This window comes from Muntiacus reevesi, chromosome 3 (genome assembly GCF_963930625.1).
Source record: "Muntiacus reevesi chromosome 3, mMunRee1.1, whole genome shotgun sequence".
NCBI classification, from domain to species: Eukaryota; Metazoa; Chordata; class Mammalia; order Artiodactyla; family Cervidae; genus Muntiacus; species Muntiacus reevesi.
This window is the reverse complement of record NC_089251.1, coordinates 246,053,731-246,070,055: the sequence shown is the minus strand read 5'-3', so window position 1 is coordinate 246,070,055 and position 16,325 is coordinate 246,053,731. Positions and strand designations below refer to the sequence as shown.

At 41.6% G+C, this 16,325-nt stretch overlaps 1 protein-coding gene across 1 annotated transcript in view; it reads right to left on the bottom strand.

Annotated features, from left to right (window-relative positions):
- PDK1 (pyruvate dehydrogenase kinase 1) overlaps window positions 1–3,722 on the bottom strand; it is a 45,620-nt gene extending 41,898 nt beyond the window's left edge. Inside the window, exons 1-2 of the mRNA XM_065931766.1 lie at window positions 3,368–3,722; window positions 1,463–1,604 (exon numbers count right to left, since the gene is read on the bottom strand). Coding sequence (XP_065787838.1) covers window positions 1,463–1,604; window positions 3,368–3,569 — 344 coding nt within the window. The 5' untranslated portion in view covers window positions 3,570–3,722. The remainder of the gene's footprint in view (window positions 1–1,462; window positions 1,605–3,367) is intronic.
- Window positions 3,723–16,325: the final 12,603 nt, after the last annotated feature.

The window sequence follows — 16,325 nt, the reverse complement described above, 5'->3', positions numbered from 1 at the left end:
GATAGCACTAAAACGCCCAAACAAAAGAAAGATATTAGCATTTTTCATTCCAGAGAAGGTTTGATAATCTCAAGAAGCATATCAGGAGACCACCTGAGGCCAGATTAAAGGCCTGTAGGCCCTGCATGTACCCTGATCATTATCAGCAACCTCTCCCTTGAACCACTGCTATAAAACTCCTCACCAAACATCCCCGGGTTGGGACACAGTTTTTCAGGGCAAGATCCTGTTGTGTCCTCCTTTGCCTGGCAAAGCAATAAAGCTATTATTTTCTACTTCACCTGAAACTCTGGCTTCAAGATTCAATTCAGCACCAGTGAACAGAGGCAGAGTTTTTGACATTAAATTGTCAACATCTACAATGTGTTAGGCACAGATATTTTAAAAATGTAAAATATTCTATTTTTAATGATTTTTTTAAAAAAGAAGGAATAAACCACCATAGAAAATTATCTGTCCTCCTTGCATCAGAGTTCTTAAACAAATGTCTCTTACTTAAATCACATTTCTAACTATTCCATTTTTGGACTGGAGAGTCTCTGATTATCAATTATGGAGCAGTCATATTTCTTTCACTTATTTTAAAAAGTTGACATTATATCAGCTTCTCCCATAATTATAATGCTTACAACAGGAAAGCTAGGATCTCCATAAATCATAATTGGGAAATGCCTTGCAACTAAATTTTTCCATTGAAGACTGAACTCTGGCAAACTCTTTTGTTTGAAATGTATAGTGGTTAGCAGAATAACACTTTTAATAACATTAACAAGAAAAGTTGTATACAGGTGGCCACATATGCATGCACACCCTTAATAACTCTACTGTCATTTTTTAGAATGGAGATCATAGTTTCTACACAATTCTAGTAACTTCTAATTGTCTTTAAATGGTAGAATAAATATTTTAACTTTTGTGATTTATTAAGATATACTTCAATAAGATAAATTCAGTTTATAAAAAATATTTACACCCTTTAAGACATTTTATTAATCTGACTTCAGCATACAACAGTAGAAACAAGCAAATCTGAGTTTGAATCCCAGCTCTACTATGAATGGTTTTGCCTTAGGCAAAGGACTTAATCTGTAGGTACCTCCATTTCTTCATCTGTAAAATGAATGCCTACTGGGCAGGGTTACTGAAGTGATTAAAGGTAAAGCATATAAATCTCTAGCTATCAACTTATGGTAGATATTTTTATTACATTATGAAATAACATCCTTGGAGATTTAATAACACAAATCTCAAATATAGTGTCTGTATTTCTGATCGTTTTTTTAAAACCAAAAAGTAGTACAGTCCAGGATTCAAGTGACCAGGCCAGACACACCCAAACAGAGGAGGAGGAATGCTGCTACTACCTTGAGACACCATTGAAGAGTAAAGAAGTATTTGCTGTAACTTTGGGTAAAGTCTACAACTCCACTTAAACTGCAAACACAAGAACAGTGAATCTTACCAGCTCTGTACCAACTGAACTGATGGTGTCCTGAGAAGATTATCTGGAAGAAGACTTATTTCTTTCATTATATTTGCCAATCTCACAGGCAGCTCTTGCCGCAGAAACATAAATGAGGTCTTTTCACAAGCATTCACAGATCCTGAAACCAAATACAGTGTGAACAGCAGTAAGTGGAAGCCATAAGGCAGAGAAATGCAGACAGAGTTATTTGGCAAGTGATATCATCACCATAATGACAAGGCAAGAGGAGGATGGGACAAGACAGTCCAGTCTCTAGGGCTGTGCGACATCCTGAACCACCTTCCATCCACACTGTAGAGCATCAGTGAGGTTATTTTCCTGTCTCCGTTATTCACAACTCCCATCTTAGAACTAAGACAACCTAGGCAAGTCTGAGCAAGGCACAGTTTGATTAACGTAGGACCTGTAGAAAGCCTATCCTCTATAACCTGTTGCTGCTGTCATTTTAAAAACTTGTTTCCTAACTCTAGGTTTAAGAAAAACCTGTCTAAGAAACAGTGGAAATTTTGACATCTTCATGAGAAGATTCATTGAGTCCAGGTAGAACCACTATACTAATTGCCATAAGCAAACAGTAAATGAAGAGGAGTCTTTCCGGCAACAGAAAGCAAAAGCTGCAAATGCCTGCTCTGTGATCATCTTCAAGCTTCTTCCCCAGTAGGTTCTATTCAATTGTCTGATTCTTGGAAAGCAATCTGCTCCTTCCTCCATTCCTACTCAAGATGCTAAGCAGAACAGCTGCAGAATCGCGTTTGGCAAGCAGTTCCACTTAAACGTAAACTAAAAAGTCATGTTACTTCAGTGATGAATTTTAAACTCACTGATTTGCTCTTTTAGCAAGAGACAACCATAGCAAAAACTAGATTGTCAATAGAAATACTCGTATTAAAAGAAAACATTTTATTGTGGAAGGTTAATGGCATACTTGGGAAAGAGGTCAAATTCACCCTCTTAATAACACTAGTCATTTTAAGGTAAAAACAAAAACCAAGAGCTTTGAGCCAAACAAAATCAACACTGTAAACCACAAGTTTAAGATTAAGTGGCTAACTACGCTGCTATCTTTCAAGCCACTTGTGATCCGTTGGTGACCAAACCACACTCACAATGCAGAAGATAACTCTTGTCTCTTCGAAATTTTGACTTGATTAGTTTTCCCATTTCACCTTAGCGCCCCGCTATAAGTCAAAGTTAAATGCCTGACTTCTCAATTCCTCTACATCTTTTCTAGAGAAAACCAGGAAGCACTCATCTGAGAAAGAGGAAAGCGGAGAATCACTTTGGTAAACAAACCCCACAGCATACTGTACTCATGCACTTTACACGTGCTGAGGACTGTTGCTGACGGAATGAATTGTACGGTTGGTGGAAACGCTTCAGCCAGTGGCAAAGAAAACATTCTATGAAACACCGGGCCAGTCAGAACCTGCTTCCCCTATCAGCACGCCACTTTTATGTAATCATCATATGCAAAACTGAGTATTTATCAGTACTCTGCAGAATCTGAACGCGACTCCCGGAGGTGTCAGCACACTCGCTTCTCACTCGGGCTGGGCTCTTCCGAAAGGGCCTGGCTGCGAGCGCGGAGGTGCACACGTGCGCTGAAAAGCGGCTCGGGCCCCAGGCTTGTTTTTCAACAATACACGGGAAAAAGGCACACTCTCCCAGTTATCTCTCGGGGGCGCGGACGCCTGCACCTGAGCAGAGGGATCCGTCCGCGAGGGACGGAGGTGGCGTCCGAAGCGCCGGGGGAGAGACGTTGAGGAAGGGGGCGCGCCGGCGACGGGAGGGCACCCGCGCGGGCCGGGCCCGGCCCGGGTTAGCGGCCGCAGCTCCCGGCTGGGGTTGCGCAGGAAGGCCCGAAGTCCGGGCCCCACTCACCGAAGTCCAGGAACTGCTTCATGGAGAGCGGGGATGGCGAGAAGCGCGCGTAGAAGTCCACTTGGCCGGGAACGCCGCGTTCGGGCGCCGGGCCAGAGCCCGAGTCCGAGGTGAGGCTGCGGCTGACGCTAGGGCCGGCGGTGCGCAGCCCGGGGCCCGGGCCGGCCGAGGTGGCTCCGCGAAGCAGCCGCGCTAGCCTCATGCCGAGCCGCGTCGGAGCAGCCGGAGCCCCGGGCGCCAGGTCGCCGCTCCGCCGCTTGGCCGGGTGGTACGTGAGGGACGTGGCGGCCTCGGGGGCGGGGAGCGGCTGTCACCGCCGCGGCCACCGCCCCCCTTGCCAGAGCCCCCTGGGCGGGGCCCGGGGAGGGGAAGGAGGCGGAGACAGAGGCGGGGATCGCGTGCGGACCGCCCCCGAGTCAAAGTCCCGCCCCCCGCGCCGCGGGGCGGGGCCCGAGCAGGAGGGCAGGCTTTCGCGTGGAGGCCGGGCAGCTACGAGCCTCTCGTGGTGTGGCGCGCCCGGTCACAAGCCCCTTGGAAACAAATCCCATTTTCCTGCTTCCTCAGGTTTCCTGTCCTCCCTCCGCCGAAAAGCTCTAGCACAGGATCGATATCCGCTTCCAGGCACCACAGTGTCTTGCTTAGAGCATGTTCCAGAAACGGTCCAAAGAACAAGCCCATATTTTACGGAGGAGCAAAATGAGACCCCCAAAATTTTCGGAGCGGACCACTGCTAAACAGTGGTACATAAGTACACATGGTGATCACTATAGAATGTGGCCCTAAATAATAGCGCAACGACTCCTGTCCCAAGAGAAGAGAATTGGAGGCTCAACTTGAAGCTTTCTCTACTGGCATTCTAGGCCTGGGCAGCAGTGTATATAAAGGCTCCCACAACTCCGACTGGCCTTCTCTTGAACTGTCTTAGCGTCACAGTTGATTGCTCCAACCTTTGCAGTTCCCAAATAGGGAATATAAGACTAGAGAATTTTTAATTTCAATTTAATCCCTCAGAGCTGCAAAGGCTGTCTACCGTGAAAATCACCACCGTCCCTTGTCACTGCTCCTTCGCCATATATCTAATCCCAGTGGTTTGTTATGTCTTAGATGCCAACAAATTACTTTTCCTTGGGTATGTAGTTTAATTTAAAATGTATATTTTATATATTATACAATTTTAAGATTTTATATATATGTGTATGTATATACATTAATATTTACAGCAGTTATTGGTCTACAATAACAATTCTATTCTCCATATGGTCCGATCTTGGGTTGTATAAAAATATATGTGTAAAGAATGAGATGAATGTCTTTTTAGGGTATATTAGTGTTACTAAACTACATTCATTTGCCCAGCGTGCAGCATGCCACACTCTGAGATGCCAAGGTTTGCAGGGGAAAGGTTTGTTAGTCATGAGGCAGCCAAGAGAGGAGAAGGGAAACCAAATCTTAAATTCACCTTCCCTAAGGGTAAGAGCTTGGGATATTTATGGGACAAAGAAGTTGGGTGACCTGAGGCCTGGGGAAAGGTGATTGGAGAAGGAAAAGGTGAAGAAAATGGCAGGGTGGTATCATCTGAGGGTGGAGTGTTTGGCCTTCTGATGTCAAGAGGTTCTCCATCCAGCACTCTAGCAGGCCCAGCTGAATGGTTGGTGGTCTCAACTGATCAAAACTGGGCAAGACTAGCTCCATGTTCCTGAAAAACAACTTTTGAAACCATTACTATAGTGACCCATCCATCAGAGGTACTGCCTCTAGAGGGCAGCTAAAGGAGTCATATGATTGTCTAAGCTGCCTGACGAAGGGCGTGTAGTGTTCAGGAACAGTTAAGGTAGGTTTGATCTGTGAAGTTACTGATACTGCTGATTAAACAAAAGTTATAGTTTAAGGGATCAAATTGATGACTGCCCTCAGTTTCATTAGTCCCACAGGTTTGGCTTGACGGAAAACACTGACCACCTTTACAGGTGTAGGTAGTTGAGGGTTCGGGTAGAAGCAGCACGTAAACATATTTTCCAAAAGTGGTGCGTCTAAGAATTCTTTCAGATACCTGTTAACCTGGTTGTTGTTACCATTTTAGTAAAAATTTCTTAGAGGAAGCAGTATGAACATAAGACTATGAGATAGGTAGAGAAAGTAGGAGAAGGCAATGGCACCCCACTCCAGTACTCTTGCCTGGAAAATCCCATGGACGGAGGAGCCTGGTAGGCTGCAGTCCATGGGGTCGCTAAGAGTCAGACACGACTGAGCAACTTCACTTTCACTTTTCACTTTCACTTTTCACTTTCATGCATTGGAGAAGGAAACGGCAACCCACTCCAGTGTCTTGCCTGGAGAATCCCAGGGACAGGGGAGCCTGGTGGGCTGCCGTCTATGGGGTCGCATAGAGTCGGACATGACTGAAGTGACTTAGCAGCAGCAGCAGCAGAGAAAGTAATCAAATCTTGTTTATATATTTGCTGTCCTAGCAGCCATACTCTGTACCCTCCAAATGTGGCCTTCCTTCATCTACTCTATGAATATTTGTTGAAAGCACATTATGTAAAGTCCACCATCGTCAAAGTTTCATACATATCTTCAAATATTAGACAGCCTGCTCCATAAAATAAAGATTGTGTTTGCTCTGAGTGACCCAAACAGCAGATGGAAGACTTAGGGATAGAAACTGTAGGGAGACAAATCTCACCCACATGTGGAAAAACTTTGGTTACAGCCCTTTGACTGTGAAATGGGTGACCTTGGAGGAGGAGGGGGTTCTTGTCAATAACAGAGACTAAAGGACAGCTTTTTAAGGAGGCTGTGGGGAGGATGATTGCAAAGCAGTGTGGTGCTATGAACACAGCCTGGATTCTGGTGTCAGATCCTCTTTCATGTACTGGTTATGTGACCTCGAGTGAACTACCTCTCTGAGCATCAGCCTCCTTCCCCAAAAAGGGGGGATACTGGCTGTCTTATTGGGGGTGACTGTGAATAGATAGTGTAGCCATCTGTGTTAGCACAATGCCCAGGATATACGAAACATTCAGATTCCATCTTTTCTTTTTTTTTAACCATTACTGCTGTTTGTTAAAAAAATTATTTCCTTATTAGGGTTTAATCAGAAGCACTCACACACATTTTTCATGAAGCCAACTTTACCAAAAGTTTGGTAAAAGACAGTTTACAACTGAACATTAGCCATCCTTAAAATAGTCCTCAACTGTTCCGCAGCTCTGCTGCAGCTTCCAGTCATGTGGCCTTCCTCCTTCTCCCCTTCCTTCCAGATTACTCCCTGAGCTCCGAATTCTCCTCACACTATCATACACACTATAATCGGCTTCCTCAGCATCGATTTGCAACTCTGCTGTTTTCCACCCAAGCATGTTGAGGTGCTCAACTGAACATTAACTTATGTGAAAGCACAAAAGCCAGGCAGAAAGTTTAGGATTTATTATGTCAAGGTTTGTTCACCCAGAAACCAATCCAAGTTTTCTTTTCTCCAAAACATATTCACCAAGCTTCCACCCAACTTATAGAGAATGAGTATATAAAAACAGATGCAAAATTGCATCAGCTTTTCACTTCTTGGTCAAAGGCTGAGGATCCAGAAACTGGAAAGAATGTTAGGTTTTTTCAGGTATCTGTTAACTTGACGGTTATTAAGACTACGGTAAAAAATAATCTAGAGGAAACGATATGAGTGATATGAATGAAGCGATATAAATACATAAGATATGTATTCAAAGGTAGAAAGTGATCAAAGGGTGGTATGTCTTTCATAATTTTTACCAAAGGGCTATATTATTTAACTATGTACACAATGGACAAGGTAGTGGAGAAGGAAATGGCAACCCACTCCAGTGTTCTTGCCTGGAGAATCCCAGGGATGGAGGAGCCTGGTAGGTTGCCGTCTATGGGGTCGCACAGAGTCGGACATGACTGAAGTGACTTAGCAGCAGCAGCATGTACATATAAAGTATAATTGTAATTTAAGGCTCTCTAAAAAAATTCTTTATAGCAGACTTGGGCTGGATTCTCTAAATTCAGAGATTTTGTGATTATTGCTGGATTGATTTGACTGAAAATCATGGAGAAAGCAATAGGAAAGAAGCTGAACTATGCCACCCTGTGTCCTTTATCCTGTGGCTTCATGGGGCCCAGAGGACAAGAGGAGAGAAAAGTGATCATTCATTCTCCTGCTCCTTCCTGCTGGGCCATGACTTATGTCCCTTTTAAGTATGGCCACAGCTCCCTTCCTGTACCCAGGGAGCCCTAAAGGTGGTACCAGTTTCCCTCTCCTGTTAGTTGGGGTGCTTCACTACCTCCATCGCTACTCTGCCCACACCTCTATAAAGAGTCCCTGAAAACACTCTTCAGTTTCCCCTTTGAGTGCGCTACCATTTCCTGCCCCAGAACCCTGACTACTGCTTTACAAAGGTAACTTACAAAAGAGAGAAAATCATGACTTTCATGCAGCTATGAAATGAACACATCTCTATTGCGGTGTGTACTACTTTTAATATCCTATGATTTTGTCAATTATATCTCAATGAAGCTGAAAAAGTAAAATGAACACACTGAAATTTTAATTAACACTTTCATTAAATGAGAGACTCAGAGAAGATACTACAACCAGTTCAAGGGGAAGGCAAAAAAAATAGGATTACAGAAATGAATTTGTAAAGGGCTATAAAACTGGCTTTTCCCCTTAGGAGTCAGGAACCCTCCACCTCTAACTGATAGAACATATTTGCATGGACATAGGCAAGAATATAGGTTTTTCCAGTAGTCATGTACAGATGTGAGAGTTGGACCATAAAGAAGGCTGAGTATCAAAATATTATTGCTTTTGAATTGTGGTGCTGGAGAAGACTCTTAAGAATCTCTTGGACAGCAGGGAAATCAAACCAGTAGATCTTAAAGGAAATCAACCCTGAATATTCATTGGAAGGACTGATGTTGAAACTGAAGCTCCAATACTTTGGGCACCTGATGTGAAGAGTCAACTCATTGGAAAAGACCCTGATGCTGGAAAAGATTGAGGGCAGGAGGAGGAGAGGGTGACAGAGGATGAGATGGTTAGATGCAGTCACTGACTCAATGGACATGAGTTTGAGCAAACTCTGGGAGATAGTGGAGGACAGAGGAGCCTGGCATGCTACAGTCCATGAGGTCACAAAGAGTCGGACACAGCTTAGCAACTGAATAAGGCAAGAATTATGTTGTATTACCTACAATTTACCATTATAAATAGCTCAAAGACAGTGAATCAGAATCAGACACCCTAAAAACTTGTGCTCTGAACAGTGCATTGTATTCCACCTACATTTGCCTTCCTTAAAGGAAGACCATCATTCAAGTAATTACCTGTGCCGCGACATGGAGGCCATCCTGCTCACCAGGACTTGTTTCAAGGAAAACCCTGTATTTATCTGGAGGAGGTATTTGATAAGCTGCTGGAGTTGAGAGGGAGATCCCCAGGGACCGCTCTCAGAACAGCCTTGCAGGAATCTAGAAGAGGAATACACTTTGCAGAGCTCAGGGAGAGGGGAGGTGGTGATTGTAAAGGCTGTTTCAAAAAGAGGGAGCTTCCTGAACCCTCAGTAAAGTTCACCGAAAAAAAAAAAAAAAAAAAGATTGTTGAGACTGGGTCTTTTGTGCATATTGGTAAAAAGGGTGAATTTTGCATAAGAATTGGAGCAACATTTGCACTTGAGGAGCCTAAGCAGTGGTTGGGTTGAAGGGGACTCTAAGGTCAAAAACCCCCAAGAATTTACAGACCTGGACAGTGAGAATTGTCCACTGTTCACTGTCTCTGGATCTGGACACGCTGGAATTTTCCATTTCAGCGAATTCTGGGGACAAGAAGTCTGCAGATGTCTGGATTATGGATGCCATCAGTACAGTTCAAGTTGTTCTCTTTAAAATTTTGTTGGAGTGGGAAGCTCCAAATTTCTAGTTTCACCATCAATTTCCCTTTATTTATTTCATTTCATTTATTCTGAGTTTTCTAGGTACCTACTTCTGGGGTTCACTCATTCTGTAAATGTTTCCTTAGACATGCAGTGTGCTGGGCAGGCATGATTTTAGGTTCTGGGCATACAGCACTGAACAAAGCATCCAGGTCCCAGCTCTTACAGGACTTCCATTCTAAGGGCTAAAGACAGAGAATAAATGTATATGATTATTTCAGAGAGTGCTACAGGCTATAACAATAATAGAACAGACTACTCTGTGTGTGTGTGTATGTGTGTGTGTGCGTGTTGCATGGAGGCTACTTTACAGAGATCAGCAGAGGTCACTCAGATTAGGACCTTCAGAGGCCCTAAAATGAAAAAAGATGTGACTCCTCCCACCATGGGCCTCAAAAAACCCAATCCTCCCTACTGCAAGACACAAAGCCCCTAAGCTTGTTGGCCTTCATTCATTCATAACTCACCAAGAAAGTTCTTTAGGTGGGACTTTGGATTATAATTGTTAAAGATTCTGTCAAAGCACACAGCTGACTGCAGTCATCACCTCAGTTTGCGAATAACCACAGGCCACGCAGAGCGTTATGCCTGAAGTGCTAGTCTTTGGCTTCCTGGTCGCTTTCCAGCCCTCCCAGACGCCTCCCCCACCCTCAGGAGACCAACCGAAAGGCTTCATGGAAGGGTTCTTCTCCATTTGTTCTGCCTGAGGGGGTGCCCCCACTGTCTGTCAGGAACCTGTAACTGAAGATTGCGTAAAAAGCTCATGTCCTCTTCAGAACAATGTGAGTTGCCATAGTTCATTGATACTTTTTTGTTTCTTTCACATTTTAACACTTCATAAATCGACAGGGTCCTCAATTCCTATCAGTACGGGTACTGACCCTGCTGATGTCTGATCATCAGAACTTGCAGACTGGGTATCCGCTGTCTGGAAGAAAATCCTGAACTGTGGAGCGCTCTCTTCAGAAATGCTGCATCACAATACTTTTTGGCAGGCATATTATTCTGAATTAAATGTTAATTTGGAAGATTCAAAATATAAAGAAAAAGTTCTTGGAAAATCTTAACCAATTTATTTCACTTACATTTTCCTATTATATGCACAAGGAAGAAGATGATTAATATCTGTCTAAAGGTATCTACAAGCTCTTAAGATAAAATTTTCAAAGAATAAGAAAACACTGTCATTGGCAATCTTAAATTCTTACTAGGACTATTGGGAGATAATCCACTATCTCTAATTCTACTGGTAATTGGGATTGTTGAGATCACCTGGGAACGGTGTTGGAGGCAAGAGAGAATCCCTCACAGCAGAAATATTTGAGATGACAATAGTAGAGGCCAAGAAAAAAGCATTTTCAATATTGAGGGGGTGTTGGCTATCATTAAATATTCTCCAGCAGTCAAGTAAAATGAGAACTGAGAAGTATGCTTTAGACTTAATAGCCAAAAGGTGGGTCATGGCTTTGGAACAAGGGACTTCATGAGAACAGTGATGAGGAAGTAGAGATGATAACTGAATAAATACAGTCATTGGAAAGGACCACTGTGGAGTTGGTTTATTTATAGGTTTTAACAATGGGAAAGACTTGAGTATGTCTAAATGCTGGGGGTGAGGAACTTATGAGGCAAGCTGGATATAAAGACGAGGGAGAGGTTAAGTGCCGGAATGGGTCCTAGAGGACTGGAAGAGTTCTCCTCCCATAGATGGGAGGAAGGACACTTCTCTGATCGGGATGTGTTATCAGTGTGTAAAAGAAATGTGTGAAATTGATGTGGGCAGACCTGGGCCAGAATCAAGGCTCCGTCACTTTCTAAATGCGTCACCTTAGCTAAGTTGCTCACTCTTAGTGATGATCTTACTGAGCATTTTCTATGGGATAGGCACTAACCAACAAAATGGTTATTTTTTTAGACAATGCTGAAGCTGTTAGCCTAGTTAAGAGAACATGTGTTAAATTAGACTAGGGCTCAAATCTAGGCAGGAAATTGGGAAAATCCTTCTGTAATAATTTGCATATTTGTGTGTGTGAAGTAGGAGGTAAAGTATGCTTGAAATTAAAGGGAGAGGTGGGAGAAATTCATTGGATAAACCATCTAAGGAAAGGAAATCTGAATAACCACATGTCTTTTGATAATCCTTCTAGAGATGTGTTAGGGTTGATGGATTTTACTTATTCCATTATACTTATTACTTATTTATATATTTATATAATATATATTATATATATTATATAAAATATATATTATATAATTATACTTATTTACTTATGTTGATGGATTCAAACAGTGACAGACTTTTATCTTCTTGGGCTCTAAAATATCACTGCAGATGGTGACTGCAGCCATGAAATTAGGAGATGCTTGTTCCTTGGAAGAAAAGGTATATAAACCTAGACAGTGTATTAAAAAGCAGAGTCATCACTTTGCCAACAAAGGTCCATATAGTCAAAGTCATGGGTAGAATAGCCATTTTGACAATATTGATTCTTCCAATCCATGAACACGGTATGTTTCTCCATTTGTTTGTGTCGTCTTTGATTTCTTTCGTCAATGTTTTATAGTTTTCTGTGTATAGGTCTTTTGTTTCTTTAGGTAGATATACTCCTAAGTATTTTATTCTTTTTGTTGCAATGGTGAATGGTATTGTTTCCTTAATTTCTCTTTCTGTTTTTTCATTGTTAGTATATAGGAATGCAAGGGATTTCTGCGTGTTAATTTTATATCCTGCAACTTTACTATATTCATTGATTAGCTCTAGTAATTTTCTGGAAGAGTCTTTAGGGTTTTCTATGTAGAGGATCATGTCATCTGCAAACAGAACTAGAACAAATAATTTCACAATTTGTATGGAAATACAAAAAACCTCGAATAGCCAAAGTAATCTTGAGAAAGAAGAATGGAACTGGAGGAATCACCCTGCCTGACTTCAGATTCTACTACAAAGCCACAGTCATCAAGACAGTATGGTACTGGCACAAAGACAGAAATATAGATCAATGGAACAGAATAGAAAGCCCAGAGATAAATCCACGAACCTATGGACACCTTATCTTTGACAAAGGAGGCAAGGATATACAATGGAAAAAAGACAATCTCTTTAACAAGTGGTGCTGGGAAAACTGGTCAACCACTTGTAAAAGAATGAAACTAGAACACTTTCTAACACCATACACAAAAATAAACTCAAAATGGATTAAAGATCTAAATGTAAGACCAGAAACTATAAAACTCCTAGAAGAGAACATAGGCAAAACACTCTCCGACATAAATCACAGCAAGATCTTCTATGACCCACCTCCCAGAATATTGGAAATAAAAGCAAAAATAAACAAATGGGACCTAATGAAAATTAAAAGCTTTTGCACAACAAAGGAAACTATAAGTAAGGTGAAAAGACAGCCCTCAGATTGGGAGAAAATAATAGCAAATGAAGCAACAGACAAAGGATTAATCTCAAAAATATACAAGCAACTCCTGAAGCTCAATTCCAGAAAAATAAATGACCCAATCAAAAAATGGGCCAAAGAACTAAACAGACATTTCTCCAAAGAAGACATACAGATGGCTAACAAACACATGAAAAGATGCTCAACATCACTCATTATCAGAGAAATGCAAATCAAAACCACAATGAGGTACCATTACACGCCAGTCAGGATGGCTGCTATCCAAAAGTCTACAAGCAATAAATGCTGGAGAGGGTGTGGAGAAAAGGGAACGCTCTTACACTGTTGGTGGGAATGCAAACTAGTACAGCCACTATGGAGAACAGTGTGGAGATTTCTTAAAAAACTGGAAATAGAACTGCCATATGACCCAGCAATCCCACTTCTGGGCGTACATACTGAGGAATCCAGATCTGAAAGAGACACGTGCACCCCAATGTTCATCGCAGCACTGTTTATAATAGCCAGGACATGGAAGCAACCCAGATGCCCATCAGCAGATGAATGAATAAGGAAGCTGTGGTACATATACACCATGGAATATTACTCAGCCATTAAAAAGAATTCATTTGAATCAGTTCTAATGAGATGGATGAAACTGGAGCCCATTATACAGAGTGAAGTAAGCCAGAAAGATAAAGAACTTTACAGTATACTAACACATATATACGGAATTTAGAAAGATGGTAACAATGGCCCTATATGCAGGGCAGAAGAAGAGACATAGAAGTACAGAACAGACTTTTGAACTCTGTGGGAGAAGGTGAGGGTGGCATGTTTCGAAAGAACAGCATGTATATTATCTATGGTGAAACAGCCCAGGTGGGATGCATGAGACAAGTGCTCGGGCCTGGTGGGCTGGGAAGACCCAGAGGAATCGGGTGGAGAGGGAGGTGGGATGGGGTACCAGGATGGGGAATACGTGTAACTCTATGGCTGATTCATATCAATGTATGACAAAACCCACTGAAAAAAAAAAAAAAAACAAAGTGATGGTTTTTCCAGTAGTTATGTACAGATTTGAGAACTGGACTGTAAAGAGACTGAGTGCCAAAGAATTGATGCTTTCAAGGTGTAGTGCTGGAGAAGACTCTTGAGAGTCTCTTGGACAGCAAGGAGATCAAACTAGTCACTTCTAAAGGAAATCAACTGTGAATATTCATTGGAAGGATCAATGCTGAAGCTCAAGCTCCAATACTTTGACCACCTGATGCAAAGAGCCGACTCTTTGAAAAAGACCCTGATGCTGTAAAGATTGAAGGCAAAAGGATAAGGGATCGGCAGAGGATGAGATGGTTAGATAGCATCACTGATTCAATGGATGTGAGTTTGAGCAAGCTCCAGGAGATGGTGAAGGACAGGGAAGCCTGACTCGTTGCAGTCCTTCTGGTCACAAGGAGTTGGACATGACTAAGCAACTGAAGAATAGCAACAAAGTAGCACTATTTTTTTTTTTTTTTTTTGGTAAGTTGGCTAAGGCTGTTTTCTGTTTGTTTAATCAATTTATTTAACTTGGATGCTAATTACTATACAATAGTGTGCTGGCTTTTGCCATACATTGACATGAATCAGCCATGGGGGTACATGTCCCCCACCCTGAACCCTCCCCTACTTCCCCCTCATCCCATCCCTCTGGGTTGGCCCAATGCACTGGCCCTGAACACCCTGTCTAATGCATTGAACCTAGACTGATGATCTGTTTCACATATGGTAATATACATGTTTCAATGCTGTTCTCTCAAATCATCCCACCCTCACCTTCTCTCACAGAGTCCAAAAAACTGTTCTTTACATCTGTGTCTCTTTTGCTGTCTTACATATAGGGTCATTGTTTCCATCTTTCTAAATTCCATATATATGCATTAATATACTGTATTGGTGTTTTTCTGACTTACTTCACTCTGTATAATAGGCTGCAGTTTCATCTACCTCATTAGAGGTAGATGATTCAAATGCATTCTTTTTAATAGCTGAGTAATATTCCATTGGGTATATGTACCACAGCTTTCTTATCCATTCATCTGCTGATGGGCCTCTAGGTTACTTCCATGTCCTGGATATTGTAAACAGTGCCACAGTGAACATTGGGGTACACGAGTCTCTTTCAATTCTGGTTTCCTCGGTGTGTATGCCCAGCAGTGGGACTGCTGGGTCGCATTGCAGTTCTATTTCCAGTTTTTTAGGAAATCTCCACACTGTTCTCCATAGTGGCTGTACTAGTTTGCATTCCCACCAACAGTGTAAGAGGGTTCCCTTTTCTCTGCACCCTCTCCAGCATTTATTGTTTCTAGACATTTTGATAGCAGCCATTCTGACCAGTGTGAGATGGTACCTCACTGTGGTTTTGGTTTGCATTTCTCTGATCATGAGTGATATTGAGCATCTTTTCATGTGTTTGTTAGCCATCTGTATGTCTTCTTTGGAGAAATGTTTGTTTAGTTCTTTGGTCCATTTTTTGATTGGGTCATTTATTTTTCTGGAATTGAGCTGCATGAGCTGCTTGTATATTTTTGAGATTAATTCTTTGTCAGTTGCTTTATTTGCTCTTATTTTCTCCCATTCTGAAGGCTGTCTTTTCACCTTGCTTATAGTTTCCTTCGTTGTGCAAAAGCTTTTAAGTTTAATAAGGTCCCATTTGTTTATTTTTGCTTTTATTTCCATTACTCTAGGACGTGGGTCATTGAGGATCCAGCTGTGATTTATGTCAGAGAGTGTTTTGCCTATGTTTTCCTCTAGGAGTTTTATAGTTCTGATCTTATATTTAGATCTTTAATCCAATTTGAGTTTATTTTTCTGTGTGGTGTTAGAAACTGTTCTAGTTTCATTCTTTTACAAGTAGTTGACCAGTTTTCCCAGCACCACTTGTTAAAGAGACTGTCTTTTCTCCATTGAATATTCTTGCCTCCTTTGTCAAAGACAAGGTGTCCATAGGTACATGGATTTATCTCTGGGCTTTCTATTTTGTTCCATTGGTCTATGTTTCTGTCTTTGTGCCAGTACCATACTGTCTGAATAACTGTAGCTTTGTAGTAGAGTCTGAAGTCAGGCAGGTTGATTCCTCCAGTTCCATTCTTCTTTCTCAAGATTGCTTTGGCTATTTGAGGTTTTTTGTATTTCCATACAAAATGTGAAATTATTTGTTCTAGTTCTCCAAAAAATACCATTGGTAGCTTGATAGAGATTGCATTGAATCTATAGATTGCTTTGGGTAGTATACTCATTTTCACTATATTGATTCTTCCAATCCATGAACATGGTATATTTCTCCATCTATTTGTGTCGTCCTTGATTTCTTTCATCAGTGTTTTATAGTTTTCTATATATAGGTCCTTTGTTTCTTTAGGGAGATTTATTCCTACGTATTTTACTCTTTTAATCACAATGGTAAATAGGATTGTTTCCTTAATTTCTCTGTTTTCTCATTGTTAGTGTATAGGAATGCAAGGGATTTCTGTGTATTAATTTTATATCCTGCAACTTTACATAATCATTGATTGGTTCTAGTAATTTTCTGGTGATGTCTTTTCTATGTAGAGGATCATGTCATCTGCAAACAGT